This window comes from Aethalodelphis obliquidens, unplaced genomic scaffold (genome assembly GCF_003676395.1).
Source record: "Aethalodelphis obliquidens isolate GAN/ISIS:26980383/991018 unplaced genomic scaffold, ASM367639v1 scaffold4, whole genome shotgun sequence".
NCBI classification, from domain to species: domain Eukaryota; kingdom Metazoa; phylum Chordata; class Mammalia; order Artiodactyla; family Delphinidae; genus Aethalodelphis; species Aethalodelphis obliquidens.
Window position 1 is genome coordinate 56,225,150 of NW_020837948.1, and position 19,845 is coordinate 56,244,994.

The 19,845-nt window shown below is 35.5% G+C and overlaps 1 protein-coding gene across 2 annotated transcripts in view; it reads left to right on the forward strand.

The window, feature by feature from the left end:
* The window catches only part of TBCA (tubulin folding cofactor A), a 102,218-nt gene extending 83,024 nt beyond the window's left edge, over window positions 1-19,194 (forward strand). Inside the window, exons 2-4 of one of the 2 annotated variants that reach the window (XM_027100774.1) lie at window positions 2,282-2,387; window positions 16,670-16,756; window positions 18,919-19,194. In XM_027100774.1, the coding sequence (XP_026956575.1) occupies window positions 2,282-2,387; window positions 16,670-16,756; window positions 18,919-18,999 (274 nt within the window). In that variant the 3' untranslated portion in view covers window positions 19,000-19,194. The remainder of the gene's footprint in view (window positions 1-2,281; window positions 2,388-16,669; window positions 16,757-18,918) is intronic. The other variant, XM_027100773.1, reaches the window with a different exon arrangement.
* Window positions 19,195-19,845: the final 651 nt, after the last annotated feature.

Sequence of the window (19,845 nt, forward strand, 5' to 3'; positions counted from 1 at the left end):
CTATTTTGTTTTGTTTTTCACTTTGAGATATTTTAGGATGAGAATTTGAAGGTCACATATTATATTCTACCGTAAATACTGTGAACTTTTTGTCATGTTTCTTTCCATCTATGTCACTAGTGCAAGATCATGAAGGACAGGATGAGCCTTGCTTGCACAACTCAAAACTCCAAACTGGAACATTTTAGTATTTTAATATTTAGTATGCAGTTTATGTGGTGATTTAAATCCAAACTAAAGCTGACTTAAAAGCCTCCCAAGTAGTATGACAAAAGATTTTTTAGATTTGTGAACTTATGTTAAGTCCTATTAGACTATGAAAATTAAATTGTCGTTTGAAATACACTTAAAAATCTTTATTGCAAATGATTAGACAAAAGCCATGCTCTAATATGATTTTTAATTCCATCCCAGTAACATAGGTCTAGAAGTAAGTCAGCAAGCCAGATGGAAAAAGCTGCTTTTAATAGCTATGGGACTGTGAAAGTTTTTTTCTTCTGTTCCTTAGGAAATATGTACATAGGAATATTAGTGTTTTCTTGGACTGCACTTTTCTTTTACATTAAAACTTTGATTAATGAGAATTAGGGGAGATTGCACTATTATGGTTAATTGAATTTTGGTTATCTGAGGAATAATTAGTAGAACTTCGTATTGCTCTGTTCCTTATTGTTGAAAATCTTCCTGATCTCTGTCAATACCCTTTCTTGCTTTAGTAATTAAATACTTGTTTGTTTCCACTATTTGTCTGTGAGAGAACCATGTCTAAATTATATATCTCCCCCCACAAAAAAAATGCCCTCGGGCTTCCCTGGTGGCGCAGTGGTTGAGAGTCTGCCGATGCAAGGGATACGGGTTCGTGCCCCGGTCCGGGAAGATCCCACATGCCACGGAGCGGCTGGGCCCGTGAGCCATGGCCGCTGAGCCTGTGCATCTGGAGCCTGTGCTCCGCAACGGGAGAGGCCACAACAGTGAGAGGCCCGCGTACCGCAAAAAATAAAATAAAATAAAATAAATTATATATCCCAGTCCCTCGCACAGGAAGGTCAGACACAAAATTAAGTGCATAGTAAATACTTTTTAAACACTTTGGTTGTTGAAAATAACCTAGTCTTTCTTTGTTTTGGATTTGGCATGCAATATACTGACTTTTTTCTCAGTAAGCTGAGCTTTTACCATTATGTTGTTTCAGGTACATGTATAAAAGTTTGGATAACATATATCAGTTAAAAAAAGACATTAGAGCCACGAAAGGCCCCGAATAGCCAACAATATGGTACTGGCCCTAAAAACAGGCACACAGATGAATGGAACAGAATAGAGAGTCCAGAAATAAACCCACACTCAGATGGTCAATTAATCTATGATAAAGGAGACAAGAATATACAATGAGGAAAAGACAGTCTCCTCAATAAATGATATTGGGAAAACTGGACAGCTACATGCAAAAGAATGAAACTGGACCACTTTGTTACACCATATTCAAAAATAAACTCAAAATGTGTTAAAGACTTAAATGCAAGACCTGAAATCATAAAACTCCTAGAAGAAAATATAGGCAGTAACCTCTTTGACATTGGTCTTAGCATTTTTTTTTTTTTTTTTTTGGTTACTCCTCCTCAGCAACATGGATGGACCTGGAAGGTGTTAATGCTAAGTGAAATAAGTCAAACTGAGAAAATACTGAATGATTGCACTTACATACGGAGTCTAAAAAACAAAACAAAACAGAAACAGACTTGTAGATACAGAGAACAAACTGGTGGTAGCCAGAGGGAAGATGGGGTGGGGACACAGACAAAATAGGTGAAGAAGATTAAGAGATACAACTTTGTGTGGTTACAGATAACGTATGGTTATTGTGATGATAATTTCATAATGTATAAAAATATCAAATCACTATATTGTACACCTGAAACATATATTATTAATGCAATTTTAAGTAAATAAATAAAGCAAACAATAAAGAAATGTTAGTATATAATAATTTTGAATGTTATTTTTACATTGTAAATACAGTTACTATAATGGAATGTTTTTAATTAAAAATTTAAGAATTCCATGCTTTGATAGATTGGCTTGCTTTAGGCAGGTATAAAACTTAAGGTCATGAGGTTCATACATCTGTGGCTAATGTAGTTTTCTTCCCTTCCCTTCTCCTCCCCATCTAGTACATATGCTTTTTAAAGTATACTTTATATTTACAGAGTTTCTTTGTTTTTTATGGTCTGTTGCTAGAGAGAAAGTTAATTCTCTGAAACAGTTTTTGGTTTATTTATAGATTGGTCAAAGAAAAAATGATGTATGAGAAAGAAGCAAAACAACAAGAAGAAAAGATTGAAAAAATGAAAGCTGAAGATGGTGAAAATTATGCTATTAAAAAGCAGGTAAAATTATATCTTAAATAATAACAGCTAACATTTACATAATACCATATTAACAATGGATTAACAGCCCTCTGAGAAGGTCCTACTAAAGGTCCTATTAAAATCTCCATTTAAAAATAAGGAAAGTTACCATCTAAAAATAAGGAAACTGGGGGCTTCCCTGGTGGCGCAGTGGTTGAGAGTCTGCCTGCCGAAACAGGGGACATGGGTTTGTGCCCCGGTCCAGGAGGATCCCACATGCCGCGGAGCAGCTGGGGCCGTGAGCCATGGCCACTGAGCCTGCACGTCCGGAGCCTGTGCTCCGCAACGGGAGAGGCCACAACAGTGAGAGACCCGCGTACCGCAAAAAAATAAATAAATAAAATTAAGGAAACCGAAACACAGGTTAAATAACTTGCCCATGGTCACACAACTCCTAAGTGGCATACCTGGGATTTGAACACAGGCATTCTGGCTCTGGAATTTGTGCTCTTAGCCATTAAGCAGTACTGCCTCTCCAGTTTTAAGTATTAAATATAAAATGGCCTAGTCTTATAATTAAATGTACTTATATTTACAGATATGTTTCCCAAACTGATATGAAGACCACCAAAATTATACACACACACACACACACACACATACACATTATGCATTTCAATGGCTACTTCTGATTATCCTCATGGCAAGTTTCAGTCTCCTTAGCATTGTATACACGGCTCTTCTTAATTTTGGTACCTCCTTATCATTCCAGCCTCATCTTTTGCCAGTCCCTATCTGGACCTCTTAGGTCCTGCCTTTTAGTTTCCTGAACAAGCCCTTTCTCCTTTACCTCTGGGATATTGCATATGTCTGGGATGTTCTTCCTACTGGTCCTACCTACCCTCTCCTTATTAATTCCTACTTATTCTTTAAACCTCCTCTACACTCCACCCTAACACTGAGTTAGGTGCCCCTCCTCTGTGGTTTCATAACACTTTATTTATTCTCATCATAACATCTAATTTATATTCACTCCTGGTTGACACTTCTTTTGTAATAGCTTGAGAAAATAGAGGCTGTCAAGGGAACTTATATTCCCACCACAAAATCTGTCAATCTACCTGCACCTGTACCTATACTACCCACCTTCCTTCCTGTTAGAGTGGATTATGTGCCTCAGCCCTTGTTACAACCATCAGTGACACTGTTATCACTTCTTTCTTACATAACCTCTCCTTGGAATGCTCTTTTATGTTGGCATCTTTGATAGAATGGTCACCAGGTTTCACTGCCATTTTTTCTCACTCTGCTTTGCTGAAACTCTCCCTCTCCCAGCTTGCTGTCTCTCTCCCATCTCTCTCTATGTGTCTCTTTATCTCTCTATCTTTAAAAAATTTTTTTAACCTTAAGAGTTCTAGCTACAATTCCTCTCTAGGTAATCTCATACCATCCTTTAACTTTAAGTACCATCTTTATGCCCATTCATTTGTTTGCACAGAACATATTAATTGAACCCCTGGCTACTTGCCAAATACTGTTGCAGGCACTCTTAGACGTGGCATTAAAAGCAACAACAAAACAGAAAAACCCAAAATTCCTGCTAACTTGACATTCATTCTGGTGCCAATATCTCCCAAATTTCTATCTCTGGGCCCAACCACTCCAATATGTATCAGTATATTCAACTGATCACCAATTTGACATATCCCTTGTGTGTTCAATACAAGAATCTTGGTCTTCCCTCAACCCAGCTCACCTCCCTGAAACAAGAAGCTAGTCTTTCTCTTGTTTCCCCCCTCTCAATAAATGGTACGTCTACTTATTCAGATACCCAAACCAAAACTTACGGGTCTTCTCTTGATCACCAAGTCCTCTTTCTTTTTCTTTACATTTCTTTCTCTACTGCCACTATCCTAGTCCAGTCCACTATCACTTCATGCCTGTACTACTGCAAAAGCCTCCTGGTTGATATCCTCTTTGTCTCTTGATAACTCTCCATTCCTTTCATACCACAGTAGCCAGGTTGATCTCTTTAAAAAGTATATCAGATTACTTATCCCTTTACTTAAAATCCAGTGTCCAGTGCATTTGGAATAAAATCCAGATAACACTAAGTAAAAGGAGAATATAAAATAACTTATACAGATTATATCTCAAGACTTATTTTTTAAATCAGCTTTATGAACTCACAGTGGTTTTCATCATATAAATTATGTTACAGATGGTAATGCACACTTAACCCAGACTTTAATTAAGTAAAATTAATCACTTAAAGTGGATTTTTCTTTTTTTTTTCTTTTCTTTTTTTTTTGCGGTACGCGGGCCTCTCACTGTTGTGGCCTCTCCCGTTGTGGAGCACAGGCTCCGGATGCGCAGACTCAGCGGCCATGGCTCACGGGCCCAGCCGCTCCGCGGCATGTGGGATCCTCCCAGACCAGGGCACGAACCCACATCCCCTGCATCAGCAGGCGGACTCTCAACCACTACGCCACCAGGGAAGCCCTAAAGTGGATTTTTCTGTAGGTAGTTGCTTTCTGTTGTGCACAAGGAATGCAGTGGCACTTGAAATGTCTCCTTCTTCAGGTTATACAAGAAGAGAACTTATTTTCTTCAGCTTCCAGGAGAGCCTCCCTTCCTCTATGTATGATCTAACAAAGGACATTCGTGTGTCAGATATTCTTAAATTGAGAGAGGATTTGTAAATAGGTGTGCAGATACAGTATGTCCCCCAAAATGTTGACTTTTGTAAACTAACTGCCCTTCATAAGGATTTACATATGGAATGTAACTTTTTGATTCTTAACTTTATGTTAAATGCTTTTTAAATATATACTTCCATAAATATTCATATCATTTTTGTATCTCTCTCACTTTAAGGTACTCTATTTTTTTCCCACATTTAGTGAGAAACATTACAACGTAGTGTATCACTTATTTCACATAGGTCCTTCTTAGACCCCATCTGGTTTATTTTCCCACTTGTGTAGTTAGTGACCTTGTTTAGTTTTTTCTTTGCCTTTTTCTTTTCATCACCAATAATGTATTTTAAAATAGTCCTATAGCTAGAATATGAGTTGTAAGTTACTTGGAATGGGGAATGTGTTTCCTTTCTAAATAAAATTCTACAAATAATGTCACAGATTATCACAGAATCTGTTTTATTTCATTTGTATTTATATATTGATTATCTTTCAGTAAAATTACTACTTGATAGGTAAGGATTAACTCTTTATTGAATCCTATGTTCTAATTGTTACTTAAAGATATTAGCCACTCACATATATATGGAATCTAAAAAAAAAAAATAGTTCTGAAGAACCTAGGGGCAGGACAGGAATAAAGACGCAGACGTAGAGAATGGACTTGAGGACATGGGGGTGGGGGGGAGGGTAAGCAGGGGAGAAGTGAGAGAGTGGCGTGGACATATATACACTACCAAATGTAAAATAGATAGCTAGTGGAAGCAACCACAGGGACATCAGCTCAGTGCTTTGTGACCACCTAGAGAGGTGGGATAGGGAGGGTGGGAGGGAGGGAGATGCAAGAGGGAGGGGATATGGGGATATATGTATAGATGATTCACTTTGTTGTACAGCAGAAATTAATACACCATTGTAAAGCAATTATACTCCAATAAAGATGTTAAAAAATAAAAAAATAAAGATATTAGCCACTTACTGGTTATATCATTGACTACATATGCAGATGTAAAAGGGGAAAAAATTTGTTCAAAAACCCTTTCTAAACTCAACCATGTTAAAATTCTTTTGTCACAGTGGTCATGGTTTATAACATGATTTTCTAGATTCATAGTCAGCCTAGTACTTAAATTCAAGAATACCAACCCATGTCTAATTACAGAGCAATAAATTGTTTTGTTTTCTGATATTCTCAACCTGCAGTGTATACAGTTTTCAGTCGCAGTTTTGTTTCAGGGTCTCATGAAACCTTGTCTTTAGCCCAGCCTACATGCTTTTCTCAATTCCTTTTCCTGGCTTAGCTTTGCAGTGGCCAGACTTACATGTTTTTTCTTATGTGCAAGGGGAGTTGCATTGCCAGAAGCACTGCTCTTTTCCTAATTGCCTACTACTGTAAGGTCAGGAATTGTTTCATGACATTTGCTGATGCCCCTCGTAAAAAATATGGAAGCCAAGTGCCAGATTTTGTGGGTTCTCTACTCTTCTCCCTGTATTTCCTCCTCTTCTGAGCTAAATGCCATCCCCAGTCACTGTACACTACCTTGACTTTTCTCTCACTTGGTTCCATTTTGCTCTGGCTTTCCTAGATCTTCTGAACGAGCCCTAATATTTTATAACGTACACATACAATGCTGTCTCTTGGTCCCTGTCAAACTTCTTACCTGAAATTGATTGCCAAAATTGTTCTCTCTTGCACTGGGCTTAATTTTGGTTGTTTTAAAATAAATAACTAGGCAGGAGTTTCAGGACCCTAATAAGCCAAAATACCAGTCAAAGAGTTATTCTATAACACAGCATTCAAATGTTGACTCGATATTGGTTTTAGCCTTCTGCTTATGATATTCCTCTTTTCCTCCAATATCCTCATCCCCCGATTAGGGATGGTTACAGAGGATTTTGCCCTCAACTGGTGAAGTTATTCTCGTCTTTTTTTGTTTTTTTTTTAAAGCCTATTCTGGAGCAGAAATGATTGGTAATAATGACAATCAAACATATCTCAGTTATTTTACATAAGGCATGATGCATCTCTTACCTTCCAGAAGTAATATTAAAGGACAAACTGGTTCAATTTTCAACCAAGGTTTCTCACAAAAACCTTACATTTATTACATATAATTGCAGTATTGTGAAATTTTGCACCACATTTTTTGTGATTTACTTGAAACATGAGTTAACGTTCACAATTTGATATTTCTTTTTCCTAAAACTGAAGGGGCAATTTTTTCATTAAATATATGGAAAATAATAGGAGGTTTCAGTCTACAAAGAGGAATTTGACCAAGGGTCTCTTACAAGGCTGCAAGAAACACCAGAGTTTTTTTATCAATAACTAAAATTTTATTGTCTCTTGGTACATATAATCAGGTTTATAAATGGTGTTCTATTTATACACTTGCTTTTTTTGTTTTTTGTTACAGACTCACAGGGAGTTGCAAAATATTTTCAGGGAAGTCTCATATACCCTTTACCATTCCTTTTACAATGTAGCATCTTGCATAATTATATTACAGTATCCAAACCATGAAACTGACATTGGTACACCACAGAGCTTATTTACATTTCACTAGTTATACATGTACTCATTGTGTGTGTGTATAATTCTATGCAATTCCATTGCATGTGTAGCATGTGTAACTACTGCACGATCATGATGGAGAACCATTCCATCACAAGACTGCCTTTTGCTGTCTCTTTATAGTCCCTGTCCTCTCCACCCCTTAAATCCTAAATAATTAACACTCTTTAAAGAATGTTATATAGCATGGAATGGAATCACACAGTATGTAACCTTTTGAAATTGACTTTTTCCACTTAATAATTTCTCGAGGTCCATCAAGGTCATTGAGTGTATCAATAATTTGTTCCTTACTATTGCTGAGTAGTGTTCCATGGGATGAATGTACCACATTTTAACCATCAAAGGACACTTGGATTGTTTCCAGGTTTTGGTTGATACAAAAAAAGCTGTTATGAACGTTCATATTCAATTTTTACATGAACATAAGTTTTCATTTTCTGGGATAAATGCCCAAGCAATTGCTGGGTCATATTAGTACATTTTTTGTTTTAAAAGAAACTACCAAACTCTTTTCGAGTGGCTGTACCATTTTATGTTCCTACCAATGATGTTTGAATGGTTTGACTTCTCCACATCCTCACCAGCATTTGGTGTTATCACTGTATTTAATTTTAGCATTTAACCATCACCTACATGATAAGTGTGTAATGATAGCTGATTGTGCTTTTAATTTGGATTTCCCTAATAGCTAATAATGTTGAACGTCTCATTTGCTTATTGCCCGTCTGTATATCCTCTTCAGTGAAATGTCTGTTCATGTCTTCTGCCCAGTTTCTAAATAGATACTTTATTTTTTTACTTTTTGAATTTTGAGAATTTTTAATATTTTCTAGATAAACGCCCTTTGTTGGATATGTGGTTTGCAAATATTTTCTTTTAATCTCTAATTTGTCTTTTTACCCTCTTAACACAATCTGTTACTGAGCAACAGTTTTTAACTTTGAGAACACCTTATTTACAGCTAATGCTTCCTTTTGTGAATCATACTTTTGACCTCAAGTCTAAGGCCTCCTTGCCTAGACCTAGGTCCTGAAGATTTTCTCTTTTTTTTCTAAAAGTTGTATGGTTTTATGTCTTACATTCAAGGCTTTGATTGATTTTGAGTTAATTTTTATTGTAAGGTATGAGGTTTAATTAAAGGTTCATCTTTTTGCCTATGAGTGCCCGGTTGTTCCAGCAGCATTTGTTGAAAAGGTTATCCTTCCTCCATTGAAATGCTTTCATGCCTTTGTCAGAAACCTGTTGGACTTATTTGTGTGGGTCTATTTTGGGGTTCCGTTCTGGTCCATTAATGTGTCTAACCCTTTACCAGTACCACACTATCTTGATTACTGTAGCTGTATAGTGAACCTTAACACAGGGAAGACTGAGCCCTCTCAGTTGCTTTTCTTTTCTTTCAAAATTGTTTTACCTATTGTAGTTTCTTGGCTTTTCCATAAAAATTTTAAAATAAGCTTTTCTGTATCTGTAAAACACTTTGCTAAGATTTTGATAGAAATTGCATTAAACGTATATAGATCAACTTGGGGAGATTTGATATCTTTACCACGTTGAGTATTCCAATCAGTGAACATGGTAAGTCTCTCCAGTTTATTTAGGTCTGACTTTCATAAGTATTTTGTAATTTTCAGCATACAGATCCTGTACATGTTTTGTTAGATTTAAACCTAAGTATTTCATTTTCTTTGAAGCTATTGTAAATGGTATTGTTTTTAGTTTCAGTTTCCAATGCTGTATTTGTTGTTAGGTATAAAAGTGCAGTCAATTTTTGTGTGTGGATCTTACAACCTGTGACCTTGCTGACCTCACATATGAGTTCTGGGAGTTTTTGGTAGATTCCTTCTGATTTTCTACATAGACAGTCATGTCATTTGCAAGTCATTTGCAAATAAGAACAGTTTTATTTCTTTTAAGTCTGTATGTCTTTTATTTCTTTTCTTGCTTTGTTGCACTGGCTGGAACTTACAGTGCTATGTTGAATAGGAATGGTCAGAGTGGACATCCTTACCTTGTTCCCAGTCTTAGGGAGATAGTTTTTTATCATTACATAAATATTAGCTGTAGGGGTTTTGTAGATGGTCTTTTTCAAGTTGAGGAAATTCTTCTCTTTTCACAGTTTTGCTGAGTATTTTTGTCATGAATAGGTGTTGGATTTTGTCAAATGCTTCTTCTGTGTGATTTCGTAAGATCACATGATTTTTCTTCTTTGGCCTGTTGATACTGTGAATTACATGGATTAATTTTCAAATATTGAACCAGCCTTGATTGTGTTATATAATTCTCTCTTTTTTTTTTTAACATCTTTATTGGAGTATAATTGCTTTGCAATGGTGTGTTAGTTTCTGCATTATAACAAAGTGAATCAGCCATATATATACATATATCCCCATATCCCCTCCCCCTTTCGTCTCCCTCCCATCCTCCCTATCCCACCCCTCTAGGTAGTCACAAAGCACCAGCTGATCTCCCTGTGCTATGCAGCTGCTTCCTACTAGCTATCTATTTTACATTTGGTAGTGTATATATGTCCATGTCATTCTCTCACTTTGTCCCAGCTTACCCTTCCACCTCCCTGTGTTCTCAAGTCCATTCTCTACGTCTGCATCTTTATTCCTGTCCTGCCCTTAGGTTCTTCAGAACCATTTTTTTTTTTAGATTCCATATATATATGTGTTAGCATACGGTATTTGTTTTTCTCTTTCTGACTTACTTCACTCTGTATGACAGACTCTACGTCCATCCACCTCGCTACAAATAACTCAGTTTTGTTTCTTTTTATGGCTGAGTAATATTCCATTGTATATATGTGCCACATCTTTTTTATCCATTCATCTGTAGATGGACATTTAGGTTGCTTCCATGTCCTGGCTATTGTAAATAGAGCTGCAATGAATATTGTGGTACGTGACTCTTTTTTTTTTTTTTTGCGGTACACGGGCCACTCACTGCTGTGGCCTCTCCCTCTGCGGAGCACAGGCTCCAGACGCACAGGCCCAGCGGCCATGGCTCACGGGCCCAGCCGCTCCACGGCATGTTGAATCCTCCCAGACCGGGGTACGAACCTGCGCCCCCTGCATCAGCAGGTGGACTCCCAACCACTGCACCACCAGGGAAGCCTGGTACATGACTCTTTTTGAATTATGGTTTTCGCAGGGTATATGCCCAGTAGTGGGATTGCTGGGTCGTATGGCAGTTCTATTTTTAGTTTTTTAAGGAACCTCCATACTGTTCTCCATAGTGGCTGTATCAATTTACATTCCCACCAACAGTGCAGGAGGGTTCCCTTTTCTCCACACCCTCTCCAGCATTTGTTGTTTGTAGATTTTCTGATGATGCCCATTCTAACTGGTGTGAGGTGATACCTCACTGTAGTTTTGATTTGCATTTCTCTAATAATTAGTGATGTTGAGCAGCTTTTCATGTGCTTCTTGGCCATCTGTATGTCTTCTTTGGAGAAATGTCTATTTAGGTCTTCTGCCCATTTTTGGATTGGGTTGTTTGTTTTTTTGTTATTGAGCTGCATGAGCTGCTTATAAATTTTGGAGATTAATCCTTTGTCAGTTGCTTCATTTGCAAATATTTTCTCCCATTCTGAGGGTTGTCTTTTTGTCTTGTTTATGGTTTCCTTTGCTGTGCAAAAGCTTTTAAGTTTCATTAGGTCCCATTTGTTTATTTTTGTTTTTATTTCCATTTCTCTAGGAGGTGGGTCAAAAAAGATGTTGCTGTGATTTATGTCATAGAGTGTTCTGCCTGTGTTTTCCTCTAAGAGTTTTATAGTGTCTGGTGTTACAGTTAGGTCTTTAATCCATTTTGACTTTATTTGTATAATTCTCTTAATTGCTGAATTAGATTTGCTAATATTTTGTTGAGGACTTTTGCATCTAAGTTTATGGGAGATAATGGTCTGCAGTTTACTTTTTTTTATACTGTATTTGTTAGGTTGGGAAGTGTTCTCTCTTTTTTTTTCTTGAAAGATTTATGTAAAATTGGTGTTGTGTTTAAATATTTGATAAGGTTGTCCAGTGGAAGCATCTGTGCTTGAAGAGTTCTTTTTCAAGAACTTTTTAATTACAGATCCAATTTCTTTAATAATTATAGAACTGTTCAGTTTATCAGTTGCATTTTGGTGGTTTGTAGTTTTCAAGGAATTGGCCCATTTCTTCTAAGTGGTTGAATTTATGAGCATTATGAACAATATTATAAAATCACTTTCAGTATTTTTTCTCCTTTTGTTGGTTGTGGGGTCTGTGTTGACATTCTGTATTTTGTTACTGATACTGGTGATTTGTGCCTTCTTACTCTGTATTTGTCAGTCTTAACTAGAGGTTTATCAATTGTTTTTCCAAAATAAAGCTCTTCATTTCACTGCTTTTTTTTCCCTCTGTTCTTTTCCTGTTTTTTATTTCATTGATTTCTGATTGTGTATTTATTCTTTCCTTTCTTCTGCTTGTTTTAGGTTTCTTTTGCTCTTCTTTTTTAGGTTCATGAAGGAAAAACTTAGATTTTTAATTTGAGATCTTTCCTCTTTCCTAATCTAAGCAGTTAGTGTTCTAAATTTCCCTCTCAGCACTGCTTTAGCTGAATCTCACAAAAGTTGACATGTTGTATTTTCATTTTCATTTATCTATGTATTTCTCTGTTCCCTTTGAGACTTCCTTGTTGACCCATCAGTTATTTAGAAGAATGTTTAATTTCTAAGTGTTGAGTCCTGCTATCTTTCTATTATTGATTTCTAATTTTATTCCATTATAGTCAGACATGTTCTGTGTGTTATTTCAATACTTTTAAATTTGTTGAGGTTTTTGTTTGTTTTGTGTTTTGATCCAGGATATAGTGTACTGCAGAGAATGTTTCATGAGTGCTTGAAAAGTGTTTGTATTAATCTTTCATAGGTAGAGTGTTCTATAAATGTCAGTTAGATCTTTTGGTTGATGGTGTTACTCAATTCTTTTATATCTTTGCTGATTTCTTTCCTCTAGTACCTCTGTCAGTTGCTAAGAGTAGCGTATTGAAATCCTCAACTGTATTTGTGGATTTGTTTGTCTCTCCTTTTAGCTTTATCATTTCTTGTTTTATGTATTTTGAAGCTCTTTTGTTTAGTGTGTACACATTTAGGATCACTGTGTTTTCTTGGTGGATTGATCTTTTTTTTTTTTTTTTTTTTGCGGTACGCGGGCCTCTCACTGTTGCGGCCTCTCCCGTTGCGGAGCACAGGCTCCGGATGCGCAGCCTCAGCGGCCATGGCTCACGGGCCCAGCCGCTCCGCGGCATGTGGGATCCTCCTGGACCGGGGCATAAACCCGTTTCCCCTGCGTTGGCAGGCGGACTCTCAACCACCGTGCCACCAGGGAAGCCCTGGTGGATTGATCATTTTAATATCCCTCTGTGCCCCTCATAATTTTTTTGCTCTTAAGTCTATTTTATCCAATATTAATATAGCCAGTACTGCTCTTTTTTTAATGTTTGCATGATGTATTGTTTTTCCATCCTTTTTTTTTTTAACCTGTATTTCATTATTTTGAAATGAGTTTCTTGTAGACTGGTTTTTAGCTGGTAAATTTAGACCATTCATATTTAAGTAATTATTGATGTGTCGGGGCTTAGAGCCCAGATTATTTTTGACTCATAGAATTCTTCTTACATCCTTAACCATTCATCAATAACCACAAAACACAAGTCAAATGAATTTCTTTCTTTCTTTTTCTTTTTTTCTTCACGGCATGGTGACTGGTCCTAAGAGAAGTGTTCCCCAAAAGTGATCAATCCAAGCGGCCCATGTGGAAGCTACAAGGTTTCTTAAGACCCAGCTTCAGGTCTTCAGTCCCAGAATGCCATTTCTGCCACATTCTGTTGGTCACACAGTGCCAGACCAAATTCAGTGTGGGAGGTGACTGCACAAGGGTAGGAATACAAGGCGTTGAGGATCATTGGAAGCTGTCTTGGATACTGACTGCCACTACCACTAATTCACATGCTAGAGTTGAAAGCAGAATCATGGACTGTAACTCACCTGTTAACTAGCTAATCACTTTGGGACTCAACTTTATCATTCGTAGGCTGAGGAGGCTGGACTAGATGACCACTTATGTCTCTTCTGACTTTATAATTCTGTATTTCTCAAAGTATCTTTATATCTTTTTTCCCCAGCTTTATTGAGGTATAATTAAAATTGTATATATTTAAGGTATGTAGCTTGATGGTTTGATATAGATATACATTGTGAAATAAATATTCACCATGTTCAAGCTACTTAACATATCCATCACCTCACATAGTTACTGTTTTCTTTCTTTCTTTCATCAAATGGATTTCTTAACTTGTTTATTATCACATTACCATTTTGCCACCATGTAAAAGGAAAGACTTAACCATTGTTCCAGTAATCTCTGAGCTACTCTAAATCTCAGTTTGACAAACTAATGCAGTTACCATGGGTTCCAGAAGCAGCCAGTATCTAATATTAGAGCGTTTATAGATTATTATAGGTATAGCCAGGCCTGGGTGAATGATCTGGATCACGAAAGAAGCTGGAAACCTTATCCCAGTTGATCAGTACCAAAAGGACTTGACATTGGCTAGATTATTTCACACTTCTTTCTGAAAAAATAAAGATCTGCCAATAAGGCTTTTCCTTTCCAATGTATGTATGTTTTGATTATTAAAAAAATTGATCATATTTTAGGTCAGTAGTTTATTCATTGCTATAATGAGCCTTGCTACGCCTCCCCCAACATCAGTTTTACCTGAATAACTTGCCCCCCAAAAATCATAACTTGTTTTAAAAACAGTAAGATATCAGTAGGACTGCATCCTGTTGTGTTCTCCTGAGTTCCTTGTACCTGCATATCTGTGCCAAGATTCTTACTTAACCTCAGTCCTGTCATAGTAAGCACTAGAATGAACTGACAGTTTATCCAGATATTTTAAACAGAGGCCCCATTCATTCGAATGACTCCTTCCCAAGGGGAACACTTTGAATGATAATACTTTTTTAGTTTATTCAGGTATTTTGAAGGGTATCTTTACTGTATAATCACACCTTATATACTGTCTTTTTAAATTATTCCTGACAGTTGTAATTCATTGTAGGAAGGTAAAGTATATGATTTATGGCCTTGATTAAGGTGTGGTTTATGGATTCCAAATCATAGTTACCACTGTACTGTATGCCTTTGGCTCCCTGTGGCATGATCTTCTTGAAGCGGTGTTAAGTGCTTATTTTCATGTTTATTCTCCTGTATGGATTGGAGGATGAGACCTCTTTTTCGTCTTTATATCCCCTATACCTGGCATCCTGCAAATATATAGTAAGCTTATTGTATGAAATGAGGCTGGTGTATGGGACAGACAGAGCTTTAGCCCTACTTAAGTCAGAGTCCTGTTTTGATAGACTAATTGAGGAGTTTTGCTCTATAATAATGGATAGAACAATAATGACTAGAAATTATTTTGGACATCATTGTTTAAAGTTCATTTCAGTGACAACACTAAAGTTTGCCAAACAAATTTTACAAGTGTACATTTTGGCTTATCATGTGTTTGACCAAATTCTCTATATTCATTTCATCTTGTTTAATTCCTATAAGCTATTTTCAAGTGGAGTCCATAGGGGAGGAAATATGAATCGCTTACCCAATGAAACGTCCCTGTCACTGATTTTTCACATGTATTCAAACTAACCAGTTACACAAAAATAAATTAGTGGCAATGATTGAATATTTAGGCATAGGATGAATAGCTGTAAAATAAAGTCATGATCCTGTGTTTGAAATTTTCAACATGTGCCTTATTAGTAAAAGAATTACAAGTTCAGCAATAGATTTCACCTGAGAAAAGAGATGTGGATAGAGAGCATCCTTGTATATTATAATTGTGATTTTTATTTACATTGTGAACTATGACAAAACTTTTGGGAAAAGGAAGAGGTAGTGGGATTTATTAAAGTTTCTATTAGAATGTAGTATGATTACCATTAAATTATGTCTTTTGTTTTTATGTGAGCTAGGTAATAAAGCTTCTAGGTTAAAGTTTAGATTTTGCACTCATTTAACCAAAGGTGTTTGACCAAACATTACTTTTTGGAAGTAAATGTTTTAATGATCACTGTGTCTCTTTCTGAGACTAGTTTAAGGAAATAAAGCTTCCTACTTCCTTAGGAAGTAGACTTATTTGAGGTCTGACATCTGACACTAATGTATTTACCCTCTTATTGATTGGGTTTCCCAGTCATCTCTTTGATTTTTTTTCTTTTTCTGTGATTTGATATGTTACAGTCCTTCTTCAAATGATGGATTTTTAAGTCTAGAAATATCCTCCAAGATAAAGATTCCCGTTTTTAATTCTGTAGTGTCTGTCTTCAGGAGGAATAGACAGAAGTAGAAGTTCACATTCAGAGGGGTGCCAGGTTGGTAATTTGGATCAAACTGCGTGGGGAGAATAATCTCTCTCCTAAAATGAAGCACAAGGATAAGTAATAACTTTTTATGCATGATAAGCATCAAAAATATGAGCCTGCTGGTCTTTGCTTTTCATTTTTCTTTACCTCTGTCTTTCAGTGAGAACCTCCTGCAGTGTGCACACGATGTGATCAATAACTCAATAACTTTTTTCATGCAGTAATTATCTCCGTGTGATATCTGAACACTGTTTTTCTTTATTACTGAAAAGATGCAGGAGATATTTATATAACCAGCTGATCCCATTTTGGATAAAGGTGCTTTTTGACAGCAGGAGAAATAGTTTATTTTAAATAGCCTTTTTAAATAAATGCTCTATGAAAAGCTTTTTGAGTTAATTTTTGCTTAGCATGAGAGGGTGATTACCAAAGAGGTTTAGATGTAAAACTTGTACTTTGTATATTTTACATTATGATAGTCATTCTTTCTAACTTATAATAAACACAATTAAAATTAAAATATTGAACAATTTAACATAACAGTAATTTTTTTCTGATTCCTCTAAATCATTTTATATATTTTCAGAGGTATGAGCTAAATGCATAAGTTCTACCATTTCTGCATGTCTCACAGAGATTCTCATTATAGGCAGAGATCCTGCAAGAGTCCCGGATGATGATCCCAGATTGCCAGCGCAGGTTGGAAGCTGCCTATACTGATCTTCTGCAGTTATTAGTAAGTAATACTTATCTGTCTTATGTTTCAATTTTTTTTCAATCTAATACACGAAAGGCCAAAATTTTAAATGTTTAACACTGAAAGCTAGTTGGTGACATTTTGTTTACTTGCTCAATGTACCAGTTTATTTTTAAATAATTAATGGAGTTTAAGTGGTGTTTTAAGTTATACCTCCAGTAAAAGTACTGTGTCTAACGTGTTTATTTATTTAAACTTAATTAATTAAATATATTTGAGTTATCATGGTAGGTATTCATAGTACTAATACTGTCCAGCAATATCTTGAATGATTTGGTTTTCACACATAAAGATCTTTTTTGACACATTAAAGGTGAGTAGTCTGTTTGAAATTTTAAAAGATCCAAATGTTTCAAATGAATTTGGGCTGTTTTAAAAAGAATTTGGAATTCTTTCCAATTCAAACCTAAATCGATTTGAGAGAGTAAAGAAAACCCTGTACAGTAATATTTAGGCAGTGCTTTCATATTAACTTGGAGCTGTATAACACTCTTATCATACTTGCTGGTATAAATGTCTTGTGATACAGTGGCAGAATGATTTTAAAAAGCGTTCTAAGAAAAATGCAAAGTCATCTTTTTTATTTCTTAATAGAGATAAAAGCATAACACTATATACCAGCCGATTATTATTGCTGTTTGATGATAATTTGATGAATTCTATCATTTCCTTTATTAACCTCATTTTATGTTTCTAGTTCTTGAGCTAATATTAATTACCAGCTACATAGCTGTCTCCTGATTCATAGTTTTCCCTATATAACAAAAGTAGTGTGAGGCTTTTTCAGTATGATCATGTATATGTATTCTTGGAAAGAGAGTGAGATTTGTTTTCCCACCAAAATAATATTAGGACTAAATCTGTAGAAAAACAGAGAGAAATACTTACATTTTACTTTACTTTTGACACAGAACTCATATTTAACTATAGGAACCTTTTAAAGGCAGGAAAACTCTCTTTAAAGCCAAAAATGAAGCTATGGTTAAAAGACAGATGAAATAAAAGATAGATGAAAGCAGGAAATAATTACTCTATTAAAATATTACCCAAAACAAAAGCATCATTTGTATTTCCTGAAAATTGAAATGCTTTTTTCTCTCATGAATGTAGTAGCTGAGAAAGTAATAGAAACTGCTTGAAAAAAATAATATTGTCTTTGGATGATATACTTGTGTGTGAGGATATATTCAGCAGCATCTGTACCCTCGAAGAGCTTATATTTTCTGACAGAGAACAAAGACATAGTTTAGGTGTAATACAGAAGTTTCAGAAATTCTTACTTGTAGTCTGAATTAAGCAAATCCTCAGTCTTTTTTGCTTTAAAATTTCATATTAAATACATATACACACACTTTATTCCCTCTGCCCTGTAAGTGTTTGTATATATCCATCTTTTATTGCCTTGAATTGCTATTGCTTTATTTATTTATTAAAAAATCAAAATTTGCTATGCACAGTAACTTAGATGATATTATTTCATTTCTCTGTTACTGTTACAATATGTTAGTAAAAGTTTTCTGTGTAAAATACCAAGGAAAGACTCAATCTTTGAGTCTTTAATCAGAAAATGAAAGCTGTCAGTCTGTTTCCTTGTAGTAGTGTATATAATACTCAATACCAAGCAGACAGTTCACTTTTCTGATTCAAAGATTGTACTTAACTCTGGTGTGACACCAGTAGCCGCCTTTGTCATTGTGAGTAGTTGGAGGATTATTTTGGTCTGAATGTCATTATATATGTAACACACTAGTAAATAATTTTTTACTTTTAGTGCATTACTAATAATAACTCCATTTGTATGGTGATGTGTTGACCAAGTGAGAATGCAGTGTTTTAAAATTTTTTCTGAGGTTTTAATTTAATTACTTAATGCCAGTACCTTTAGATGACCATGTTTTTCACTTATTGTATGAGTATATACAATGAAACAAAACCAAACCTGTTATTTCTTCCCTTACCTGTAATGAAAGAACAGAATTGTTCTTCAGAAATCTGTGGAATTATACTATATTTAGGTGAGGCTTGGGATCCTTTTTGTTTTAATTTTTGAGCTGCTTATGTTGATGGTTTGTAATATCTGAGTAATTAAAGTACTGAAGTTCAAGAAGGATAAACCTAATTTTTATTATATTTAATTTCAGGAGAGTGAAAAAGACTTGGGAGAAGCTGAGGAATATAAGGAGGCACGTTTAGTACTGGATTCAGTGAAGTTAGAAGCCTGAAGGTTTTCTATACAGGGTGTTTTTTTGCATTAAGTCCTGGGATCCATTCCACAATTCATTATTTTTGACCACTGCTATGTGTCCAAGTAGTATGAGAATGTGATTCTTTTTATGCAGTGCATATGTTTTTCTTTGCCTGATTTAATGTGTCAAATAAATGAGTTCATCTAATAAAATTGCTTCTTTCGTACTTTACAGCGTATTTTAATGAACCTTTTATCATTAAGTCATAGCCATTTTTGACAGAGAATTAAAATCTGTTAGGTCCTATTTAAAGTCTAGATATTTTGCTGCTTAAGCGTGGATTAAGTTAAAAATAGGTTACTTTTTTTTTAAGATAAAAATACAAATTTTGAATATTTTATTCTGAGGAGGATACAACTCGCAGGTAAGAGAGTAAGAACCTCTCTGTGGATACAGCCTTACATATTTATTTATTCACAGTGAAAGTCCAACATTTCCATCACTATGAACTAATGAGAAACATATAAATCTTTTTCCAGAAAGTCAGATTTATACAGAAAACACCAACCATTTAGATCTTCAAGAATAAGATTCTTATGAACAATAAAGAATTGAATTGTATTTTAAAGGAATAATGGCTGTTGCCAGTGGTGTGCTGGGAAATGTTTAGTGGCTTTTCAAAATGGGAAGGGAACCTCTGGTTTGTAGCTTTTGCTGATTTCTGTAGTGTAAATACTCCCACTGTGACTGATTTCAAGTGACTAACGTGACATCAGCCAAACAGAACTGGGAAGATACAAGTCAGCTATAGCATGCACTGGCCATAGTCAAACCTGGATTGTCTTGATTGACAAGAAAAAAGGGTATTGTTGCATCACAAAG